At 40.1% G+C, this 25,246-nt stretch overlaps 1 protein-coding gene across 4 annotated transcripts in view; it reads left to right on the top strand.

Moving 5' to 3' along the window:
• The window catches only part of tnr (tenascin R (restrictin, janusin)), a 152,102-nt gene that overhangs the window by 80,077 nt on the left and 46,779 nt on the right, over window positions 1–25,246 (top strand). For 3 of the 4 annotated variants that reach the window (XM_044027777.1, XM_044027747.1, XM_044027758.1), the window contains exons 4-17: window positions 5,656–5,776; window positions 6,935–7,142; window positions 7,250–7,350; window positions 8,267–8,429; window positions 9,541–10,017; window positions 14,707–14,826; window positions 14,985–15,128; window positions 16,240–16,355; window positions 19,106–19,256; window positions 22,032–22,210; window positions 22,992–23,082; window positions 23,493–23,593; window positions 24,373–24,475; window positions 25,123–25,212. In XM_044027777.1, coding sequence (XP_043883712.1) covers window positions 5,693–5,776; window positions 6,935–7,142; window positions 7,250–7,350; window positions 8,267–8,429; window positions 9,541–10,017; window positions 14,707–14,826; window positions 14,985–15,128; window positions 16,240–16,355; window positions 19,106–19,256; window positions 22,032–22,210; window positions 22,992–23,082; window positions 23,493–23,593; window positions 24,373–24,475; window positions 25,123–25,212 — 2,128 coding nt within the window. In that variant the 5' untranslated portion in view covers window positions 5,656–5,692. The remainder of the gene's footprint in view (window positions 1–5,655; window positions 5,777–6,934; window positions 7,143–7,249; window positions 7,351–8,266; window positions 8,430–9,540; window positions 10,018–14,706; window positions 14,827–14,984; window positions 15,129–16,239; window positions 16,356–19,105; window positions 19,257–22,031; window positions 22,211–22,991; window positions 23,083–23,492; window positions 23,594–24,372; window positions 24,476–25,122; window positions 25,213–25,246) is intronic. The other variant, XM_044027767.1, reaches the window with a different exon arrangement.

Here is a 25,246-nt window from a genome sequence, read left to right as displayed (position 1 = left end):
AAGACAAATGCTTCATAAACGCTTTCTCCTCTGGACTCGTAAAGGGATAGTGACAGCGAACAGTTCCCAAGGCTAACTTATCTGTTCTCGTTGAGCTCCTCTGCCAAGGCTACAATGAGGATAGAGACCACACTCGCAGATTGAGATATATGTGTACAGGGGAAGATGGCAAGCGCTTAGTAGAGAGGCAACATTCTAAAAAGCCCTGCGGCCGTGGTGAGACTAGTGAGACACACATACACAGGGAGAGTCGAGGAAGCTTTCCAGTGCATATAACTCTATATTCCAATGGGGATGCTAATCTCATGTGGATCCTTAACTATCAAAACACACAGGCCCATACACACACCTACGCACAGATTTTTTTTTTTTACAGAGAGGCTAATCACAAGCAGTGTGTGGGAAGAGGCATCGGTGTTAGCTCCTCATTCATGGTGCAGCTGACTGGATAAGATCTCTTGTCTCCGTCTCTAGTAATTAGTATTAATTCGGTAACATACAACTTCCTTTTGTCTATTGTATTGGGCTTCCCCTTGTGTTTTATTATTATAATTTATGTATTGTTGTTTATTTATTTCATGTTGTCTGTGTAACAAAGTTCCGATGAAAAGTGTCGTGGGGGGGGGAGTAGCCCTCATAGCTACTATAAATGCTCTTATGGTCATAAAAATGTTGTCTAGTTTGTAGCTTAGCACATGCGATGAAAACAGTCCTGGGTTACTTGTTACAACACTGGTGCGCGGCCCTTTATGACCACCACCCAAAACTATACTGTATCTATCATTGAACCTGATTCTTGCCAAAATGGTATTTTTTTTGTCTGAGCTCAATAACACAACAAGATGGATAAGTCCCACAACTGGGAAATTCACAATGTTACACCAGCGCACAATGGCACACAGTGTACATGTTTGTTTTTGCCGAGGTCTGTTGAAATTGTTTAACAGACAAACAAACAGAAAGGAAAACCGCAGAAGAATTGGTTGATGATATATGTGTCTGTAAAGCAGAATCATCGGTTATATAATATAAACCCAACAGTAACTGGTCATAACAAGAAAGTTTTGAGTATACTTTGTGTGATGAGGCGTCCATGATGATGCATTCAAGTAGCATTTTGGAATCGACCTATTGTCCTAAGGCAAAGACATTTAGTCCACTACAACATGAGACTGGAAAGTGGCAAATTGTCACATTACGGATACTTTAACCATTAAATATTTGACATTTAGCTCAAAACTGACATGAGCATCTAATCTCGCTTTAGAGCTGTCGCCAAATAGTTGTCTTTGATTGACTGTCAGTCAGTAAACTGCTTATTATTGAGTATTGACTTGACTTTTATTACATTGATTGGATGTTCCTTTGTTGTGCTGAACATGGAAAATGTACTTTATTCTGAAAATAAACTCCCAACAACTGTTTAAACAGGTAACTGGTCAGTCACACTATCATAAAGGACAAAACCAAATGAGCCACTGCATGTCCTCCTGCTTGAGAGCTGCAAGGTGCAAGGTCGGTGGATATTGCTTAACTTGCTTGTTAACTCAAACTGCCTGCTACAGCTGAAGGTATTATGTGGACAGGGTCAATAGGTTCTGTTGCTGCTCCAGGAAAGATTAAAATCAGCAAATTTGTAATTTGAAGAGAGTTGCAACTCAAGAGCTGTCAACTCAATAGGTCGTTGGAAACCATCTAGGAAGAAGAAACAGAAGTAGGTCAATGAGAGCTCAGTGGGACATCTCCAGATAACTCGAGAAACAAGTGACATCCACTGTCTGCAGAGAGCCAATGTGGTGAGGCAGGAACAAATTATTTGAGGCTGAAACAAAACCAAATTAGTGATGACATTATAAAGATACCTGGTAGATTATAGATTTGCTTGTAGAATAATCCCTAATGCCTATCCGTTGTATATTGGTAATGTCATGCATCACATTTTTTGGTATTCTGGGAAAAACAACAACACCCCTTCAAGGTAGATAGACTCAAGTTTAGTGTTTAGCGAACATGTATACAAAGGTTCAGTTGGGCAACATTTAATCAAGAGAGAAGGATAAGCCATTTTTAAATTGATCTGTTTACATGCGCAAGCATTGCTTGGTAAAGCCACAAAGCATTAAGCCTGTTTCAGTGTGAGCTTCAGTGTGAACTCCACTAATCCCTAAATTCCCTGAGTGGTATAGACACCCTACCTACTCCACCTCTGCATGCACTTTAGTGCATTAAAAGTGCAAAGTGACTTACTAGAATGATAAGTGGACTGAGATAGAAGAAATATATGCCACAAAATGTTAGTCTAAAACTAGTTGAAATTTGTACTCATAATGAGTTCCAGTTGAAAGAGCTCGCTGTACACTGCACCATAGCAGAGTACATCACTGAAGAAGAGGCAGTGTCAATAAAGCTCAACCAGAGTAAGCACTTTCCTTACGGGTTATGTTTCCTAATGTACGGTCCCCGACAGTAGATAGAGAGATAAGGTATGATTCAACTCAATTAGGCACAAGTGTTAACGAGCTCAAGGTTAGGGTTAAAAAAAAGACACCAGATAAGAAGATACCAGATTGCTGTTATTTATGCGACCGCTAAAAACTTAACTATGAGTTGTAATCCACTGACGCTGCTGCAAATGACCAATAGGGTCATTTGAGTTGTTGGACAGGGTTATAATCACAAACCCCAGCTTTTGTATACATCCAACATGGCGGCCACTAAAGAGCAGCCATCTTTCAATTCGGCCGTTGCTTCCATTTGAAGCGACTGGCGCCACGGAGCTCACCCTGCTCAAAAGTGGTTAGACGCTATTACTAGATGGCCATCGCTTCTAGAAAACCACATCAAGCACAGTTGATGTGTTTTTCGGCGATCTGCATACATCATCTGGTTCATTGGTCTGATTGGTCGTAGGTTTGTCCGATTTTATATTACAGAGGCATTTTCCGCTACGTCCGTTGGTCACGCCTCTTGGAAGTCAGAGGTCACGTCACACTTTCCCGACTCGTACTCAATCTCCCAGGCTAGAAAGCTTGTGTTGCTTGAGAAGTTACATGCTGACAGATCTAATTACCATGAACACAGGTTAGATGCTATTAAAATGAAAGCCAAGGCCTTCCTAACACATGAGACACACTTTATTTAATATGCCTGTGCACATAATGCTGGTGTTTTTTTGTGTTTACAACGATGGCATTCAAGTGGACTCATTTGGTATTGTGTTGGTGTTGGGAGTGCTGAATAGAAGTGAGAACATGAAGCGAGTTTTTATGCCGAAAGCATGTTAATTCCCTTCATCTCACTGAAAAGGCCTGTCCTTAATTGAGGCTTCATGAAAAACCTCCTCTCGCTCTGTGTGTGTGTGTGTGTGTGGCAAATGCCTGCACCATGACCCAATGACTTTGAACCTCTTTCACACATTCATCACTGTCAATATGAAAGTGTGCTGTATAGAGTGTTGTATTGATGTACACGTCTATATTTGGCAGCCATTTAAATGCAGAGTGAAATGTGCACTGTGCGTGCATTAATGAGACCTTTAGGGGAGATACAAAGGTTGCATGACACTTTTATCACATTGTTTAACTATATTTACTTCAATTGTTTTGTTGTGGAAAAGAGGCATAGCATATGCGGTTAATACAGAAAAAAATTGCAAGTGTGCATTAAAAACACACACACACACAATCAGTACAACTGTGTTGTAAGAATGTGTTTTTAAAAGGTAAAGATGCTCTCCCCTGATCAAATGTTAGAAAACCTTCAGTCAGGGTCAGTTATTGTACAAAAACATTGATCATAATACCACTGGCAGAAGACAGAGACATAGGCTGGATGTAACAGGTAGTATTCAAACGACCTTCAGCAGAAGGAGTAAAAAGGAAAATATAAAAACAAATCTGGGTAAAAAATCATGATAAAGCAAATCAAGCTTTCATGTTTAAACAGAGCATTTCTCTATTGAACTTATTAAAAGTCTCAGAGACTGGAATTGAATGCTCATAAAGAGGGCCCTGATGCAAAACAGTTTATTAATATTCAAACAAATAAATACTAATCTAATGGCGGGGGATTGTGCTCGAGTTCTGTTCTCCTTATTACAGGAAGTGAATCATCCATGTTGTGCTCTTCATCACCGTCACATCTTTCAAGGAGCCAAAGCATTTACTAAAGCCAGCCAAAGAGAAACTGCACTATAACTAATGAATTTGAACAACATGGTTCCAGTTGGTTTTGTCCATCTCACTCCATCACCATCTGCATGCTTCTCATTTATTCCGCAAATTCAGCAGTTTAACGGCTTGTGTCGCGTCGGACAGCAGCTGCGTGCTTGAGGGAAGGTTTCAAAGTGGAACGTTTTCTATATATTTAGCTTTTGGGTGGGTGATATTGGTTGGCAGTTTATTCCAACAAGGCCAAAGTCGTTTTGAAAAACATTAGCCGCAATGGCTGAAGCGAGGCATGCCGCAGATTGTAACATATGACCGGCTATCTTTCCCCAATGGCTCTTTTATGATATACTGCAGATGTCAACATCCTTTATGTGTTTCCGTTTACCACACACATGCAAAGACACACTTATGTGCGTTTGCACCCGGAGTCCTTCGTCTTTGTACGTTGTTCGAACAAAAAAAGTCTTGGGAAAAAAAAGAGGAACTTTAAAAGGACACGTATTTTACACATGTGCACCCACACCCACACACACACACACACACACACTGGTATTCATTCTGTTTTTCATCTATGTGCAAATACACTGACGTTTCAATGTTTTCTCCATAAATGATCAAAAAGCCAGAGGCAGTTAGGTGTGACAAGAAGACTTCCATCTGGCTGCCACAACAGACAAACATTTGAGTGCAATAGTCCGCTTCACCACCATTAGATGCATTGCTGTGATAAAAGGGCCTCTTTGAATACAGAGTACAGAAGATCATCTGTGAGATTTTCTTTTCTCTACTACAAGACCATTTTCTGCCCACACGTACACACGAGCTATTCAAATTAAAGGGAATTGTGCTTAAAATTTTGTAAAACACGTGAACTTACACATTACTTTTCAGTTCTGTATAACCTTGTGTATGGTACAACATCTTTATAGGTTAATTAGGAATGTCTTTTCTAGCTACAAAAAAAAAATGCACTATATGTATTCAAATAGCCACTTTGAGAGTGCTTCTTAGGATCTGCCTCAGTTTTTCCTCTGTGCAGCTTTCATTTTAGTGCGTTCCTGTCATCATTTCCCCACTCAATAGAGAGGGGATTACAGCAGCATCACTCAAACCACGTCTCTGCTGAAATCCATCTATCAACTCTCTCCCTGAGCAATATTTCTACATTCCTCCCAAGTGGACAGATCAAATATTTGCTATTGCGCAGTGAAATATATTCAGAGGTTCTTAGTCGGTCTCATAATCCCAAGAGGAGTTTCTTTTATTTTCTTTTTAAAGCCAATTATTTTACATCAGATCAAACAAACGTATTTACCATTTGCAGAGGATAAGCTGATGGTAATGTTACTCCCCATACTTGCACAGTAATGCATTTTTGGCACAGTACCAACTGCACTGGAGCAGCTACAGTTTGTGCACCACTGTTTTTTCATTGTTACCTTTTCCTTAACACCTCCCTTTTCTACTACATCTGCCTTCTCCACAGGTCTGAGTCAAAAAGAGTAGTGGATTTTCATCGCAGCATGCCACTCTCTCAGCAGCATCACAGGGCCACTGTGCCCACAACTGGCTGGGTCCTGATTCTGGCTATTTTCCTTGCTCTGCAGGTAAAATGTGTTCAGCCACAATACCCCTGTGCAGCTGCTCAGGGCTTTTTCATATTTATTATTTATGTGCAATCTACAGTTCTTGGTTGCCATAATAATCACTTGACGCCGAGCACATATTCATTCAAAATCTGTCCTGGATAGTTTAGAGTATCAAAGACAAATGATTTCTGGACTCTGTGCATGCTTTTGCTGCGTTTTAATATTTCATCTACAGCTCTGTCGCAAATGTCCCCACCTATTACACTGCATGTTTACTATAATGGTTCTTGATTTTAGACAGATTTACTGTATATAAATGCACATTCTCCTTCCTCAAGAGAGTGCTTGTGAAATCAAGAAGGTGACCAATCACGCTGGACTAATTTTCATGTGAAATATATATATTGAAAATTGATTTCATGTCTACATGCATTGTTCTAAAAGACAACAAGAGAAACTGTATGTTACAGGAAGTCAGCATCTATGTTGGAGACACTGAATTAAAGAAAACGCCATCTCTCTGTATATTGGAGAGAGGAGAAGTAAAAGTATGATAAGGAAACATTTTATTTGTTCTCACACAATGTTTTATTTGGCTTAACTGAAGTGTTTTGTATCTTTTGGCAAATATTCTACCAATTACATTTTAATTAGCAACAAACTCTTTATGCTCCCATGCTTTTTGGGGGGATTTGCAGGGTTAATACAACTATCCAAACTCTTTAAATGCAGATCATCTCCTGCACTGGGTTTTTTAAATGTGAGTTTGGATTCAGGTAGTGCTTGAAGTAATTCTGTAACTTTGCCTGCTTTTTGCAATACTGTAATTTCTACTATTGAAACATGTCAAATGAAATTCTCTGAGGTGTGCCATTCCACAAAGAAAACATCATCTTAAAATACAGAATTAATGCTGTAGTCCTTTGAAAATGAGCTAAATTCTTAACCTGAAAATTGTTTTGTCACTTTTGCAGCCAGAGGAAATCCTTTATATACTTTTTATTAGTGTCATCTTGTTTTGTGTCCCCTGGGTTCTATTCCCTCGCTTCACTCCATCATTCTGTAAACTCAAGTTAGGAGGAAAAAAAATAAACAATTGGAAACCCTTGAGTCAAAACCATGTGAAGTGTCTTTTTTTTGTTGCTGCTGTTTGTTTCATATTTTCTTTTTCTCCAGGGTGCTGCTTGTGCCGCTCCATCAGGGGACAACAAGCTGGTTCGTACCACCCGAGTGAGGAGACAGACCCTGGGGGAGGATCAGTTCGCTTCCTCGACCAACCAGACACTGCGGGAGCAACCTGTGGTCTTTAACCACGTCTACAACATAAACGTACCCTTAGAGTCTCTGTGCTCCGTTGACCTGGACACATCCAGTCCACCTGATGGTGAGGTCATTTCATCGAATGTGTTTGTGCTGTAAACTCACTGCAGATATTTGACTTGCTGTCCTGGAGATTGTTTTTTTAAGACTTATTCCTTTTAAATTTTAAAGGGTCACGTGCTGAGCTGGCATCCAAACCTTCTGTGGAGGGTCCAGTGGATCCAACTGGACCTGCAGAATACACTGAGCAGACTCTGGATGCTGACAGCCAGGTATTTCTTCAGGCTCAGATGTCCCCTGCATTATAAAGACAAGCAGTTACGCTGCTTTGGCTCTGTTTTGAAGTGAAAGTGCTTTCAGCTCCAGCTCCACTTTAAATCAATGTAGGTTAGGCTATTTGTCTTCAAGCAGCTGCCACATTCAATATGATATAACTTTAGCAAGTCACCAGGACTTGAAATACAATTTATGGAAATGATGTTGGTCTGAAAGTGGTCTATTTTGGTTGGTTCTTGTAGGAATATCTATGTGTCCAACCAGTGGAGAGTATGTAAATCTGAAAAAGGTTTGAGCTTGTGAGAGGCAAGAGGTAGCCTGAAAGTGTGGAGTGGGAATAAGATGTGAGGGTAGTTAATTGACTCTCATGTGGCATGGAGTCATTTTGGAAGTACAACATCTGCTTCATCACACACACAGCAATTTACATTCATGATGAATATTTATGTCACTGATAACAATGGCAGAGATAGTTCGGGCCAAGCTTTGGCTGAGTGCAGACATTAAAATGTATGTAGAAATTGTGTAATGTGTGAAATCACAAAAAAAAACACTATGACCTACTGTTCTGAATATGAAAAGATGCACCGACTGAAATTCCAAAAATGTAGGTGCAATTTTCATTTTGGTGTGATGCAGATATGCCCAGAAAAACTGTGTCGCTCTCGATTGTGTGCGTGTCTGACAAATAACATTTGTGCATGTAAGTGTATAATATTGCAGGATGTTTAGATACTGCCACTTTAAATGTTTATATTTGGGTGTCAGGTTATGTGGCTTTGAGATTAGAGAAACTGGATTGAGACCAAAGCGTGGTCCCAGACGCAGAGGTATAATTTCTTGTGTGTGTGTGTGTAAAATGAGGTTAGTTGCACTTTTTAAAATACATTTCTTAATTTGTCGTCTTAACAGGTCACGTTTACTCACCGCATCAACATCCCAAAAGCTGCATGTGGTTGTGCAGTAACAGCGACAATCCAGCAGCTGGCCACCAGGGTAGAGATGCTCGAGAGAGAAGTTTCCCTGCTTAGAGCTCAGTGTGGATCAGGATGCTGTGGAGAGAGCTCAGCCATGGGTGAGTCACAATAACAAAAAGAAAAAGCAGGTATTGTTTATTCCGTGTAAGCCTCTTTACTTTTTTTTTTTTTTTTTTACTTTTTCAATAATAATAATAAATAAACAATTCATTTGTGTGGCAAAACCATGAACTGTATGAAAATCCTTCAGTGCAGGCAGTCTAATTGGTGACAAGAATATAAAAAAAAAAACATGCACTTTAAGTGAAAGCAGAGCAAAACATACTGTTTATACAATGCATGGAGCAGTAGCAGCAGCAGAATACTGATGCCTGGGGCCAAACTCCATTGTGCTGCTGCACAGTCTCAGTCTAAAAGCAGTGGGGAAACATTGCGACTGATTAAAATTTTGTCCAGAAGACGCTGACATTCCATTTTGAGACCGGAATGGATAGAGTTATAGGATATTGTGGTCAAAGGATCTACTCCATTGACACCGTCACCACATTCAAATATTTTTTTCTGGAAATGCTCCATGTCTTGTGGTGAGAATGTGATTATCTGCTGCAGTCACAATCTGAATCTGAATGAGGATGAAATGTCCAGCTGGGGAGGGCAGTGGCAGAGAGAGGACGCACACAGAATGAGACAGGTTTCCATTGATGTCTTGACAACTGCTTCTCCCAAGCAGATTAGATATTTCATATAATTAAATTTCTGAGTTGATGATGAAACGATTACCCTTTTTAAAATGCAAATCGTACCCAATTTAGTGAAGCCAGCTGTTTTATTGTGGTCACAAAATGAAAAAAATACTTTTCTTTAGGGTTGATTTGACGGGAGGTTTTCTATTTTTGAATCTGGCGTTGGTTTGTTTTATATTATATATGCTATCCAACTTAATATTTAAGTTGAATAGCAATTTAATTAATCCCAAAGGGGGCACGTTAACATATCCATATTTGAGTACAAGACTAGAACACAGCTAAATATAAAAATACATGAAACAAATCCATACGAATATCAGATTAGAAGATTAGTAGATGTCCAGCCAAGGATTGGTAAGGTTAACGTACAAGTGTATTCATTAATTAAACCGACTCACCTCTAATGGACCAATAATAATCCTATTTGCCTTTCTATAAAAAGTGACACATGTGCTTTCTCCAGGTCGTTTGGATTTTGTCCCAGGCTGCAGTGGCCACGGCAGCTTTAGCTTTGACCTGTGCGGCTGCATCTGTGACGAAGGCTGGAGTGGCAAAAACTGCTCTGAGCCCCGCTGCCCGGACGACTGCTCCGGCCAGGGTGTGTGCGTCGAAGGGGAGTGTGTGTGTGACCGTGACTTTGGAGGCGACAACTGCTCAGAGCCGCGGTGCCCTTCAGACTGCTCGGGCCGCGGGTTGTGTATTGACGGGGAGTGCGTGTGTGAGGAGTCCTTCACTGGAGAAGACTGCATGGTTGGGAGGTGTCTCAATGACTGCTCGGACCAGGGGCTGTGCGTCAATGGGACGTGCCATTGCCGACCTGGCTATGTGGGAGAAGACTGCTCGCTGGTGTACTGTGCCAACAACTGCAGCAAGAAAGGAGTGTGCAAGGAAGGCTTCTGTGTCTGCCAGGATGGCTTTGCTGGAGATGACTGCAACTCTGGTAGGCTGTGTGTTATGTTATCCTTCACCTCAGTTTAATCCTCTGACTGTTGTCACCTACAAAAAGTAGTTTGTCTGACATTCGGGGGTTCAGGTCCCCGAAGCTCAAACTCTAGGCAAAGACGTCGTCCTCCCTTTAACACTCACTGTCAGTATGAATAAGATCAAGTAACTCAGAGCAGCCATCCAGTCTGAACTGATTTCACTGTGACACTCTGTGACCCTCAAACACTTAAAGCTGAATTCTGCAGAAGAACAGGCTTCATTATAAATTACAGCCACAACATTAGATGGACTGCATTCATTACCAAGAGTGATGATCTGTAATGTGGGCACATTTTCTGCTCATGAACGGCTGGCAATGTTGTTAAGGTCTATGTGGGTGCAAAACCTGAATGCACACCTCAGATTACAGTCTCCAGAATGTCTTCTGAACATTTCTATCTTTACTTACAGTGTGGGAGTAATTCTACAAGTCAATGTAAAGAAACTAACTTTTGATAAATGACACCAACAAATAGTAAAATGCATTTTCCCTTAAGGCTCTCTCATAAAATAGAGCTTTAGATGCCCTCATGCTGTTAGAAGTCATGAATATGACGTTTAGATTGGATTTTTATGGAGTTAAGATCCAAAAGCTCCGTGTAAACACCATCTGTCAAACATACATAGAATCATGGCTTTATCTTTGCTTAGATGGGAAGAAATAAGTTATTTAATCTATCAAAAAAGCCCATAAATTGTCCATCACGATTCCCCCGATGCCAAAGAGATATTTTAAAATGATCAATGACACGGCAAAATTCAAAATGTGTTTTAAAAGAGAGAAAAGCAGAAAATCGAGCAAATGCTTGCCCGTTCATCACAAGGTCAACACATACAGACGAGCAACTCACAGTCACACCTAGAGTCAATTTAGAGCGTCCAATTAACCTGCATATTTTGGACTGTGGGAGGAATCTGAGAAACCCACTCTCACACGGGGAGAACATGCACACTCCACACAGAATTGTATGACAGAAATATGTTGCTATAGGTACCAGCACTGCATAAACCCCAGGTATTGCACAAGTGTCTCCATTCAAATCGTGGGGTGTTAAGAGTCTGTAGGCAGACACATAGCATTTCGTCAGCAGCACGACATTAATATGAAGAAACCAAGATCTTAATTCAACCACCTTGTGAGGTTTAGTATTCTAAAGTAGATTTTTGCATAGAACTCTGAATGCAATGTTATTTTTCTGTTTGTGGGATTGAAGTGTAGTTTGAAAGGTCGGAAAACACAAGACTCAGCCCTGCTGTTTGCTGTGTGTGAGCATCCTTGGGTAACAAATCCATCTGTGCTTCAAGTGCAGGTGGTGTGACGTGTGACTTGCAGTAATTGAGGCTGCCTTTGTTCGGAGAAATTCTCCACGCCAAAGTATCAGATCCTCGCAGCTGTCAACAAAGAGACAAATGAGGACAGGCAGAGGAGCGGGAGACAGAGAGACAGGGACTGCAAATCATATAACTAAGGCTGATTCCTGAGCACTGCCCGCCAGTTTAATATCTACACCAAACGAGGCAGAGTGGATTGCTTATTTCTTTGCAATTAGTGGCTAAATAGCCAATACTTGTAGAGGATAGGTTGCTGAATACAAAATGAAGCAGTTAAGTTGCCAGAGACCTGTAGGGTGACAGGATTAAGTGTTTTATGTTATTATGAGCAGAAGAAAATGGGATGTATTTGGCTTAAATTGTGGTGTCCTGTATTCCCCCCACTATGAGAAATAATGGAATTTCAAATTGTATGTTTGAAGCTTGGAGGAAAGATAGAGTATTTTTACATGAAAAAAAAACAACATTCACTCAAAGCAAAGTCTTTTGCAGGAGAGTGTCATTCAGACACAATTATTTCTCCATCACTTTCATTTTTAGTTCTGATGCTGCATTTCTCAACCAGCAATGACACCCTCACATTGTTGACATCCTCTTAGTGACACTGGGGCGATGAGAGACATTTACGTTTGTCATATCGCACCAGCGTTGATATCGGACTCGATTACTAGATTTTATTGCCCTGCTTCTACCAAGTACCACCTGAGAAAATATATATATAAGTAACACCATTATGGCCAACGTACGGGGCTGTAAATAGGCCGAGCAAAGTCAGCTATGGACTTTTCACAGAAGGCTGATGTATTGCCTATAAGATAATTTACTCTCTCATCATTGTCCGCTTCCTCACATATTAGGACACAGATATAGTGAAATTAAATTAAGATGGAGCGAGATAAGGTGACTCTGATTATTATTAGTTTTCTATTTGTTTTCATTTTCTACACATTCTACAGCTGCACTCCAATCACATACCCTGGTATATACAGAAGCCACCAGAGGAAGCACACGTACCACTGGTGGTAAGAGAACCATGGCTTTAGAACAGCAATAAAATTTATCTAAACATTGTTGCTATATTTATTTGCAGCAAATGATAAAAACAGAAATATAATATAACATATCAATACAGACACATACGTAAATATTTCGTATATTATTAGACAGATAAACAGCGTCAGTGGTGTCACATTGGTCTTTAGACATACACACGGCACTTAATGTAAGCTGACAGCTACATGAAAAACACACAATATAAGGTACAGTAGTTTTTTTTTACATGAAAATATAAAATACATGAAAAGCAAATATGCAATACATGAAAAGGTTTTCCCTGTTAAAATGTATTATTAGTTAGATTTTCCTCATTCTTCATATTAACACAATTTTAATCATTTGTATTTTTGTGGTATCTACTGTCTGCCTGTGTGTGTATTTACATGTCTTTGACTGTGTGTGTGTGTGTGTGTTTGTTGTGATTTTGTGCCACTGCTTTGCCAATCAAAATGAATGGAGGTCTGATCTCTTAGCAAACACCTAATGATGCTTTATCACATTGTCGAGAGTACAAAATCAAATTTGCATCTGAGTGAAATAAGACCAATGGGCCCTTTTCAAAGCAGAACCCAACACTTAAATCACATTCATTTACATTATAATACTACATCGTTTACAGGTGGTGTGGATGGATTTTTTTGGGGGATATTTGCAGACAACAAACAGGCAACAAGATTTTATACATTATATACATTTTCAATTTAGTCAGTTCAGCAAATTGGCAAGTGTAGTGCCCGAAGTAGCCTGAAGGTAAGTTAGTCCTTTAATGAAGCACTGACCTCTGTTGTCGGCTGCAGTCGTACCATCAAGGTTTTAGTTCAGTAGATTTTCCTGAATCTGTTAGACGGTAAAGTGATTAAACTCATAACTTAAATAACTTTCAGCAAGTAAAATTTGAGAAGCATAGGTGCCTGAGGAGTTATCATTATCATTTATGTAATGTAAATGAGAAGTATTATTTACTTACCTGTGAAGATGTGAAGTCTTCATATTCTTCTACCTGGGTCAAGATATTGGTAGATAACACATTTAATGCCATCCAAAGATATTTTAGCCAGAAGAACAAATGTACTGAAATTTGGTTAAGACAGGGAAACAAAGAGGAAATGAAAAATGCTGTTGGAGATGAAAAGTGGCCCAGACACAAAGGTCAGAGACTCTCTTGATATTCTGCTGTTGAGAAATGTTGACAGGGTGTTTGGTTGCTTCTGTCATTTTTTTTTCAAATTGAGTAAACAAGCATTTGCATTCAAATTAATTGGCTGTTGTTGACCTTTCACATAATACGTTTTTGTAGCATCTTGACTGTAAAGTCATAGATTTCAGTTTCAACATTCTTGTCGAACTTTTCAGAGCAACCTTTTCCACAATGCTCTCTTGAGATTCTGCTCTTTTTTGTTCTGGATTAAATGTCTTTATTTTCCCACAGGCTCATCTTCTCATTGCCCTGCATGACCACATTCATTCCCCTCCTACCCCACATTTGCTATTTACGTCATAGACTTGATAAAGCAGATTCAACATCTCCTGTAGCTAAGTGAGAACTGTACGAGATGTTCCCAGTTTCAGGTTTGGGGATATTGAAAGAGCAAACTCCTCTAAAGGAAGCAGTGGCTCAAAGTGTCTAAAGAGCTGTATCACAGGATATACATGCTGTAGATGACATCATCAATCTCACTGTTTTTTTCGTTCCTTTTCTTATCATCAGCTCTCTTTAAATTGGCACATGTCATCTAGCCCCCTTTTTTCTCTCCAGTTCTTTGCTGTCGACTGTGCATCCATATCGCCATTCCTCAGCTGTAACTGTATGCACTTTATGTCTTGTCTTCTCCTCCGTGATGACCCTCACCTTGCTCTGCCTCCTCTTTCTCCTCCTCCTCCTCCCACTGTTTTTGGCTAGGGATATGTTGATGCTCTTGTTTATTCATCTGAAACTCCCAGGTTTATGACATGAGGGAATGAGTGACAGTCAACTAAAAGTGGACTTTTAAAATGTTGGATTTCTCGAACAACCAACACTTCTGAGTCACATGAGTTATGTATCTGTCATGTTTTATGAGTTGGATGAGATAACAAGATAGATATTCTGTTTACATTCAGTCGCATTGGAGAGACACAAAACTATGGCTAAAAAGGATAATGAATATACTCGAATATCAATATAAATGACACAGACATCAGGAAAAGTTGATATGAAAAACTTTCTGAGTAATGTACTTGTAGATAAGTTAGGCTATTTGTTTTTTTGTTCCCGCAGTGGCACCTGTCATGAACTTAAAGGTCCGAGGTGTGACTGATCGCACTGTTGATCTGGAGTGGGAGGGGTCAGTAGTGCTGACGGACTTCTTGGTGACCTACACACCAAGCAGCCCCAGAGGTAAATACACAGAGCCGTGCTGCTCAATTGACTGACAGCCTTTCCTTTTATTTATTCATACAAATATACAAAAATAAATATACATGTGCTTATTTGCATATTTCTTCTGGTGCATCCATGTATCCGTGTACCCTTTTTTTTTTACCTCTCTCTGTCAGGTGTGCAACTTGAAATGAGGATTCCAGGCAACACCACCACCTGTACTATCTCTGGCCTAGAGGCGGGCATGGAGTACAACATTAACGTGTTTGCTGTCATAAACAACAGTATCAGTGTCCCTGACAGCATTACTGTTTGGACATGTAAGTACAGTCTTGTGTCTCATTGTGACAAAAATAACCCATAGAGGCCTTACACAGTATATCCCACTGCAAAGTGTTGCTGTAATACCCATATCATACATTTCTCATCATGTTTCCTTTGTCTTGAAAGGTAGGCTATGGCTCATGGATTCATACTCTTATTCTTAAGCTTGCACACAACCTGTTTTTTTAAAGTTTGTCGGTGTCAAACACCATCTGTTTGCAGTCACTTAAATTCCAATACAGTGTCTCAACCGGCCCATTAATGTACTGTGTACCTTTTGTTCCTGTTCAGACCTAACATATGAGCATTGGGACAAAAAAAGTAAATAAATAAACTACTGCTGGTCAAAGGACCTCAGCTGAGGAGGTGGACACGTGCGTCCTCAAACCACCTCTGAATGTGGTTTCTGGGATCAGATAAGAGGACATAATCAGGACACATAGGGGACGCTCAGACCTGCACTTAGCACAATCTGGCCGTGATCATTCAGGAGTTGGGATGGACGTTAATACCAGCCCAAGAATAAGTAATAACCCTAACCCTAGTTTCAAAAGCAACAAAAACAATTGGATCACTTCATATACAACTGGCAGATATACAGTGGAAACAGTCTGATAGTGCACTTTCTGCTGTTAATATTATCCTCCGATTCACAGATAAGTGAATTTAATTTCAGTGATACAATTAGGGGTAGTAAAGACAATTTCAGGCATTTAAGCCCAACGCAACCGTTTATCAGAGATGATATGAAAAGTTGGGTTGTCTTGGCTAAACCTAATTATGAACTATAGAATCTGATTATCTTGGAAGATTTATAGGGCCACATCTGCCTGTGAAGAAAGTCATTCTTGCATTGCACTGGGTCAAAGTATGAGTTATGACTATTTTCACAAAATCAATGGTGCAAGTTTTATCAACGCAGTGAAGTGAGTAGGTCTAATCTCTGCTGAAAGCATCGGCAGTATGCGTTATGAAGCATCTTTTAAATATGTTTCAACAAAAGTGAGATATAAATTATTGTTTTAAGTCAGAAACAAAAATCAAACTGTTAAATAAAATAAAATAAATCAATAAGCGCATCGCTCATGTCTGAAATGAACTCTCCAGATCTCTCTAATCCGGATGGTTTAGTCTTCAAATCCATCACAGAGACGTCAGTTGAGGTCCACTGGCAACCATTCTACTACTCCTTTGATGGATGGGAGATCAGCTTCATTCCCAAGGTAAAGCTGGTGAACACACACACCCAGTGCATGTGTTTACTGTCAGTGCCAGTGTGATGCTGTAAAGTTTTCTGTGTGCATAAGGAATCAACAGTGAAGATTTTTCTCTTGTCTTATACACACACACACACACGTTTTTTGGTCTTCTTTTTATGTCTTTTACAATTTATCTCTCATGTCTATCTCTCTTATGTCTCTTATCCTATTTTAACTGCAAGTTGTTTTTGTGACTACCTGCATCTCTTTTTTTATGATATTATGTTATGTTGGTGAACTGAAGGCAATATAGTTCTATTCTATTTTATTCTGTGTAGACAAAAAATTAGTAAAAATACTAAAATGTATTAGTGACTTTCTGTGGCGAAACTGGAAAAACAAACTGGGTGGACAAAGTTGTTTTTTTTTGTGGGGGCCCAGTACCAAATTAGATCAACAAATTGTCCTAAGCTTATTGGCTATAAGATGGATGATGTGGTAAAGCTTTTCCCAGAATAACTTGTAAATCACAACAGGGTCAGACTTAAACCCAGAAAGCAAGAAGCTTTCCCTGCTAAACTAAACTTGGGTAGTCTAGGCACTCCAATCTTGTGCCCTGTCATAGTAATTGGTTTTCTCCTTTAAGGTGTTCTCATGGGGCAATATCCTTTGGTCCAGCCAGACTCCAAGCATTAAATCTGATGTTAAGATGTTTGTATGTATTTCAAGCACTTGTAAGGGAAGAACGTCTATCGATGGGAGCGGCCTGCTTCTTGATTTAATTTGATTGCTTTTAGCCCTCTTTTTCTCCAGCTCCTTCAGATTCTTCTAGCATCCTTCACTCACTCACTCTTTCATCATTATCTCTCTTTTTTTTTTCCAATCCATCATGTCTTTGGTGTAGATCTGGATTTTTTTTTTCTTCTCTACCCCCAAAAAGGAACACTCCACTCGTGCCATTCCCCCCTCACCTCATCCTGTTTTTCTGCCTGTCTCTGCATAGGTTACTCCCTCTAGCTCCACTCAACTTGCCTTCTATCCCTTGCTCTAGCCACAGGGGAAATCATATTATGAGTTGGCAGTCCCACAACCTGTGGATCTAATCCAGCAATGGGAATTGTGGATTTTGACAGTCTCATAATGGAAGTAGGCATGAAGGGTTTGGCCCATGCAAACAAACACAGTTTTGGTGTTATTAACATCCACTACTAGAAGAACCAGATTATAAATATGTTATTATTAATGACCTAATCAAATAATATTATATGTACAGTATTTGTTGATTTTTTCGAACAGTCCGCTGAACTTTATCCACATACGTTTCAACACAAGCACAAAGCACAGGATGCAAAGCTTAACATAAAGTGTTTTGGAATGATGTCTACATGAATTATGTTAATTTGTGCCTTTGGCTATAGCACTGTTTTCAAACTGAACTTCGTGACTCACTCTGTTACTCCTGGGAAAAAGGTGTCTGGCATATTCCATGAACATCTAAAAATGATCTGTCATGCTCATTTTATCCCCCGAAGCTGCAGTGGTGTGTAGTATAGTTTATGAAGCGATTAAGCTGAAGTGGTGCCACTTATATACCTACAGCATTATACTGCATAGGTCTAAACAAACAGCAAGTTGATCAACATTTAAAAATGTCTTTCTCACTCGCAATAAAAACATACATCTTTCTCTGAGAGACCTGCTGACTCCCTAATATGCTAGAGGCGATATGTATTTATTTCAGAGCCGTGTCCCTGTTACTCTACATAATCCACTATGTGTATTCTCACACTTATTTTATTTAACAGAATTAGTGTCTTTCTAATGGAAACCCTTTGACACACCCCAATCATTTTCTATTATCTACCTCATTCTGCAGATACACATATAAAATAAAAAAAAAAAAAATTTGGAAAACCAAATCTGCCCAATTAGCATCCAGTAAGTATGACTCGGCAATCGAAAAGTTCTACATTCTTGACACTCTTAGGCACAATAAAATTAAAGTGATGATAAAAAAATACTTCCACGAGAACCGTTCACCATTGCGTATCTGAGCATCTTGTCAGCAGAGAGAATGATAACTAATTATGAGCACTCACAGGAGATGGGAGTAGGTTATACAATTACGGTGATTCATTTTGTGTAATTTAGCATTACCTTCATTTAACTGTATTATCATTGAGATTGAACACCGCTTGTTATTGGAACATCACCGCTGTGTGTTACTGCCCACCTCGGTAATTTAGTTGAGGTGATTAAATGGTACATCTCTAATTACAGTTGTGAATCAGGAAAGGAGCAGGCTGTTGTATATTCCCTTTCAATGCGAGCCTTCGCAGCACAGGCTTTTGGGGATCTTGGAGCAGCAGTAGGTGTAACATATGTCTGTTTGCAGGAAATGCATGTGCAACACTGGCTCTCTGTGAACAGCTGGGAATAGCAGGGTCTCTGTGTGGATGAGTGACAGGCTTTTAGTAGTGTACAGAGTGGTGCCTCTGCAAAACAGGCACAGAAAAACTCATTTTTTGCCTGCTAACACAGTTTTGAAACTTCATGTGGTAAACCATCCAGACGTTTACAAATACAGTAAGTTAAAAAAAAGGAAAAAAGAACTTTACTGCATGACATCATTGACAAAGTATGTCTGACTGTTTTTTTTTTTTTTATCTCAATGGGAGAAGTTTAAACGACACCGTAGCTGACACAAAATATGCAATGTTACAGTGACATTTTCATCTTATTACCACAGCCTGTTTTCTTTATTTCCCCACCAGGACAATGATGGAGGGATGACTGCACAGCTGCCCAGCACCATCACGTCCTATGTGCAGACTGGTCTAAGACCAGGAGAAGAGTATACCGTTAACTTGGTGGCACTCCGAGACCAGGGTCGAAGTCAGCCAGTGACCGCTACTGTCACAACATGTATGTAAATCATTATGTTATCAGTCTTATCCCAAAATGTTTGGTCTCAAAGGAAACAACTAATCCGGTCAGTCTCAACCAATACCTCAAAGCTGTTAATGTTAAAGATCGAGTGTGTAAGAGCCAGGATCTTTGAGTTCCTGTTTCTACAGCCACAGTTTGAAGCAAAAGCTTACCCTAACCCAATGAATTTTGAAATACTGGGCTCGGGTCTTCTCAGTGGACATGGATGCACATATTTAATATTAGTGGGATGTTGGCTGCCAGGCTTTGTGACGCTCGACTTAGCTTTAATTTGAATTAGTTATTTTTGCACACACATGCCTCGTTTTTACACATCAGTAGTGAACACACAAAAGCCAGGCGAAGAAGCAGTGGGCAGAACTTGCTCACGGGCACCCCCAGCCCACGAACCGTCCCGTGATGTGAACCGACAACCCTTCAGTTACAAGCTCAATTCCTTTCCCATTGGCCACAGGCTGCACCTTTAGCTGTCCCCCACTAGTTCACCGCACCTGTCCTGGACCTGCTGGCCGCTAACGTCAGTCTACTTCCGATGCTTTACACCTCGACCTGCTGACCTGAGGTGCCACAGCTTGCTGTGTTTGTGTTAGACAGAGACACTAATGGTAAACAAAAATAACGAGGTGGAGGAGTGAGAGCACATTTCAGAGTTTAGTAAGCGTCGCCGTGCACAAGGCTTCTTGGCTTTTTGTCACATTGCCTCTCACTCTCTGTTCTCACGCCATATTTAAGCATCTTCATTACCAAGCAACTCGTCAAACATTACACATTATGGCAGCATGAAAAGTGTGTGTGACACAGGCCCATTTTTGTTCAGTATGCAACAAATCTGCAGTGAGTGCTGTGCTTTGCAAAGCTACAATCGGATTATTGGAACAATAAGTGAAATTAACAAATAAGTGTCTGTGACGCACATACATGGTTCACCACTGATTGTCACCACTGTTTTATCATTTTCTGCCTTGATGTAAGACTGTATGACTCTTCACTCAGTGGACAGGAGTGAGATGAGTCAGACAGCTGTAATGGAACCAATTCAAACGTCGTCCATAACAATCCAAAACAGTCAAAACATCATCAATTTCCTGTCAAGTCTTTGTTCATTTCATAGCCTGTAATTAAGTATTGATTAATAATTCATTGTGCCCTCTCATTCGTTTTTCATGGTAGCCCACTGCAGGTCACCATATCGGATAAAGACAGAGAAAAAGACAAATTTGAAGTTACTAAATTATTTAGTACAACAATTTATTCTTCCCTGGAGACAGAGAGAGAGCATGATGAAGAGACACAGATAAAACCAAAGGGAGTGGATGGCTAATATGGGGACTGGTTCTCGATGTTTTCTAGGACGACGCCCATGGGGCCAGTTTCTAATATATCAAGAATCAGGGTTGACTTGTAGTAGCTTCAAACGAAGACTTGAAAAGGGAACAGTGATCTTTTATGTGAAATATGGTGTTTTTCCTTGAGTTCCCCTGGGGTTTAAAACACTAATGTTGAACATTAAGTCACCTTTTTCAGATTTAATTGGACAATTCTTCCTATTAACAATCATTCACTATGAATAAATACCATTTATGTTGAAGCGTTGAGCACCATTTAACAGCAGTGGGATTTGTCAAGAAGTGTTCATGTGAAAAATCAAAAGCACCTGCATTTTTCCTGTTATCTGCTAAAGCAACAGCTTTTGTGGGAAAAGGTAATTAACAGGTTAATGAAACAAGGTGCTAATTGTCACATTCTCTCACACTTCTTTTTCCGTATAATGGCGCCAATGCTTTAACAATGAGGATGTGTAGAGATAATGTTTAATGATTACCTTCTGTCAACTTTTTTTTTTTCCTCATCACACCCGTTGTTTTTGCAGCTCTTCACACACAGCAAGTGTTGTTTTCCAGCAATTGCAGCCTGGAGGAGCTTTAATCATGGCTCGTGGTTTAGACTTTGCATAGATAAAGCTCATTGCCTCAGCATGTGTCAGGTCTGATAAGTTTCAAATGCCTGGCTGTCAAAGAAAAGCGTTTTCTGATAACAAATCCATAGCTACTGCACTGCTGCAAAAGCTCCAGTATTAACTTCCATCATTTCATTTTCATCTCCCCTGTAAATGTTGACTGAAATTGGTCCAAATGAGAAGCTGGAATAAAAACCTACGGTTTGATTACTTTTCATTTAATCAGCCTTTGAGCAAGACTGTGGTTTATTTGGTCAAATATCATTTAGGTGTAACATTTTCATTCGTGAGTTAGTTGATTAATTGGCCTTTTTTGATCATTTGTGATGTTTGAGCCAAACATTGTGCCAAATCCCCAGTGTTGTTATCCCTCCTGTGAATCACAATGTAAATCTATGTTGACAAGATTATAAATATATATACAATATGTTCATATCTTAAACCTGTAAAGGAGGTCATAAGAAGACTGCATTTTGTTTTAGGGGTTACAAACCTGAAAAATGGGTTTGCCAAAACAGTCAACTGAGTAGGTCTATCCTTATTGAGTGTGTAATTATATATCTTGTTTATATCTAGTGTATCTGTGTCTATCTTGCAGTGAATTGCAGACTTAACTGAGGTTAAAAAAAATAAATTAAAAAAAGCAGTGCAATATAAATGTCAAACACTACCTGGTCCTATTCAAAGGTTTTTGCTGAAGTAGATGTCAAGATTGACGAAACGATTACACCTCAGTGACTCTGCTTTTTTCACAACAATAACAAAAGGACACTCAATACTTATTTCTGTCACAGTGATTGATGGCCCCACTCAGCTGATCGTGCGGGATGTGTCAGACACCGTGGCATTTGTGGAGTGGAGCCCGCCTAAAGCAAAGATCGATCAGGTCGTGTTGCGTTATGGCCTTGTGGGAGGTGAGGGGCCACGGACCACCTTCCGCCTCCAGCCCACACTCAGCCAATACACACTGCAGGTGAGCGTGTGTGCCTGTGTGTGTGAATGTATGTTGATTTCATATTGACCTGTGGTCACAGATGGGATCACACAGATGCATTATGGGGACTGACACGTCCATTACTCACAACTTAAACTGTTAATCTTTACGTTTAGTGTTTGCTCTGGGATAGCCGTATGGGCCTCACAAGTATTGTTGTGTTTTATAGGTGTTTAAATGATGTTTCTGTGTGTGTGTGTGTAGTCTCAACATTTCCCAGCTGCATATCTGCAGAGATGGAAAAGCAATCATCACATGTTCCAACACTAGTCCAATACTATAAATAAACAAACGCTGCAACATATTGACGAAACATACAGGAAGTGACACAATCAAAGGACATATCTGCAAACAAAAATACACAGTGACTAATTTCCACACCCATGTACATGACTTTTCATTGAGCCCACAACACCCACTCTTCAACTTATTATAAGAAGTGGTAATTTGACATGATGACTATATTAACAGAGAAAGAATTGACAAAATGATCCATCCATCCTTCCATCTACTACTGCTTTACCCTCCACATGAGGGTTGCCGCGGGGGGCGCTGTGCTAATCTCAGCTGACAAAGGGCGATAGGCGGGATCACACCCTGGACAGATCACCTGTCCATCACAGGGCCACATCCATAGACAAACAACCTCCCATTCTCACAATCACACCTATGGTTACAGTAGAGTGTCCAATTTACCGAATCCCCATATTGCATGTTTTTGGACTGTGGGATATTTGTTAATTTATCTTATGCGCCACAGGTTCTGCGTCCAGGCTCCCGTTACGAGGTCTCTGTCAGAGGTTTAAGGAAAGGAAATGAGAGCGGATCCATTTCCACTGAATTCACTACCGGTGAGGTCTGACAGCAAGCAGATGTGGTGGTAGTGTTGTGTGAAATGACATATGGCCTAATGTTTACTACACTGTTGATCTACAGTATATGTGATATGGTAATGAACATCTGTTCAAGGTGATTCATGCAGTATATGTGTATATTTTTTTGCCTTTATAAAAGAAAACACGTTATTTGTGAAAACGTAATAAATATATGTATTTTTCAGTTAAATATGCTTAGAATAAAAAAAAAGTTTTATTTAAATTAAAAATTAATCAAATAAGTTGAAACTATGTGTCATCCTACACACAGAGTAAGTCTAGGGAGGAGTGTTTGACAGCAGCAGTGTCTGTGAGACAGATAAACTGCTGATGTTTGCTTGTTCACAATCCCTGCGAATTGGTCTCAGTGTCCCCAACATTGTCAGCTTTATCATTCTTCTCAGAAATTGATGCCCCCAAGAACTTACGGCTTGTGTCCAAGAGCTCTACCACCCTCGAGCTGGAGTGGGATAACAGTGAAGCGGAGGTAATGAGCTGAATATGTATTTTGTCATTTGGATGTTGCTTTTGTAATTTTTGATGCGCTAAGTGTACTCTGGTGTAGTGAGAATAAAACAAAGCAAAAGTCAATTAAATACATTATATTCAAGCGTGATCATATGCTCACTTTCTCGACCCTTCCCACACACACAAAAATATTCACTGTACAGGATGGCACTGGAGCTGAAACACCCCACCATCTAAAAGTGTAGGGAACTGTACAAGCAAAACTAAAAAATCCATAAAGATTCTATTCAGGAAAACGTGTAAATTATACATTCAAGAAATAAAACAAAATAACTCAGACATAAAATAGTGGATGAGATGGCTCACACATGTTTAAGGGATAGTCCAGGTTTTTTGAAGAGTGGACACTCTCCCACACCAGACCTCATGGAGATTCACCCGATTTACCCAGTTTGTCTGGATTCAGTTTTCCTGAGCACTCTGGATTTCTCTCACGCAAGTGAACACCGAATGATTTGCTCCGAATTTAATATAGTAAATAATTTTGTTGCTGTGAGTAGTTACAGTGATATTTCTAGGGCTCAGTAACCTCACACCCATACTTATGAAGCTGTCTTGATGCCTTTTAACACTGCAAATTTATTCAGCCTCATGATTTTGCAGTGTTGACAGAGAGTCAAATCACATCTCGAGCTGGTGCAGAATAAACCATTCATTCTATCAGCCATCAGCAATGCAGGCTTCTTTTTTTTTTTTTAACCTTTTAATGTAACAAGTTTTGTCATCGTTTCCATGAAGGTGGAGGGTTACCAGGTGGTGTACAGCACTTTGGCTGGAGATCAGTATGACAAAGTCATCGTACCACGAAATGAGGGAGCCACCACTAAGACCACACTCACAGGTGAGTGGGAAGGTGGCAAATTATATGTACTGAAGCAGATGTGAAAGGTATGCGGTCTGTGTGTGTGTGTGTGTGTGTGGGTGTGTTAACACTTTGGTGACAGTCCACTGATTGTATCTGTGGAAATTCTTGTTGTCCTGTGGGTATATTGTCAGAAAGAAGGGGTCATCTGGGATGTTTTGGCTGAAAGGCCACAGTGCTGGAAAGGGCACAGCCACCATAAGAATAAAACCTAAAGGTCCTTGTGTCATTCTGTTCAGCCGTTCACAATTAATGTTCTCTCTACTCCTATTCCTCCTCCGTCTCTCCCCCTTTTTCCTCTGGTAATCCTTGTCATCCCTGGTCATTCCTCATTGCTCTTGTCTGCATCAATATTTCTGTTGCTGATGAGAAACTCATTCTGGATTTATTTGAATTGATTTTTAAGTGATCAGGCCACGCGGCGGGGTCGTGGCGAGCACTGTTGCCTTGCAGCAAAAATAAGTACCCCATCCGACGTGTAGCACCCGATCCGATCCGACACAAGCCTTTCTGTGTGGAGTTTGCATGTTCTCCCCGTGTGTGTGTGGGTTTTCTCCAGGTTCTTTGGTGTATATATACATATATTGTGTGTTGAATCGGTTGCTGGTTCTCTCTTTGTGTCTCAGACCTGCTGCCAGGCACAGAGTATGGCATCGGCATCTCAGCCATGAAAGGAAGCAAGCAGAGTACACCAGCAACAATGAACGCCAGGACCAGTGAGTGAATTGCTGTACTGTATATATCACAGTC

Source organism: Solea senegalensis, linkage group LG1, assembly GCF_019176455.1.
Source record: "Solea senegalensis isolate Sse05_10M linkage group LG1, IFAPA_SoseM_1, whole genome shotgun sequence".
NCBI lineage: Eukaryota > Metazoa > Chordata > Actinopteri > Pleuronectiformes > Soleidae > Solea > Solea senegalensis.
The sequence above is the reverse complement of the archived record's forward strand: the minus strand, read 5'-3'. Positions and strand labels throughout refer to the sequence as shown.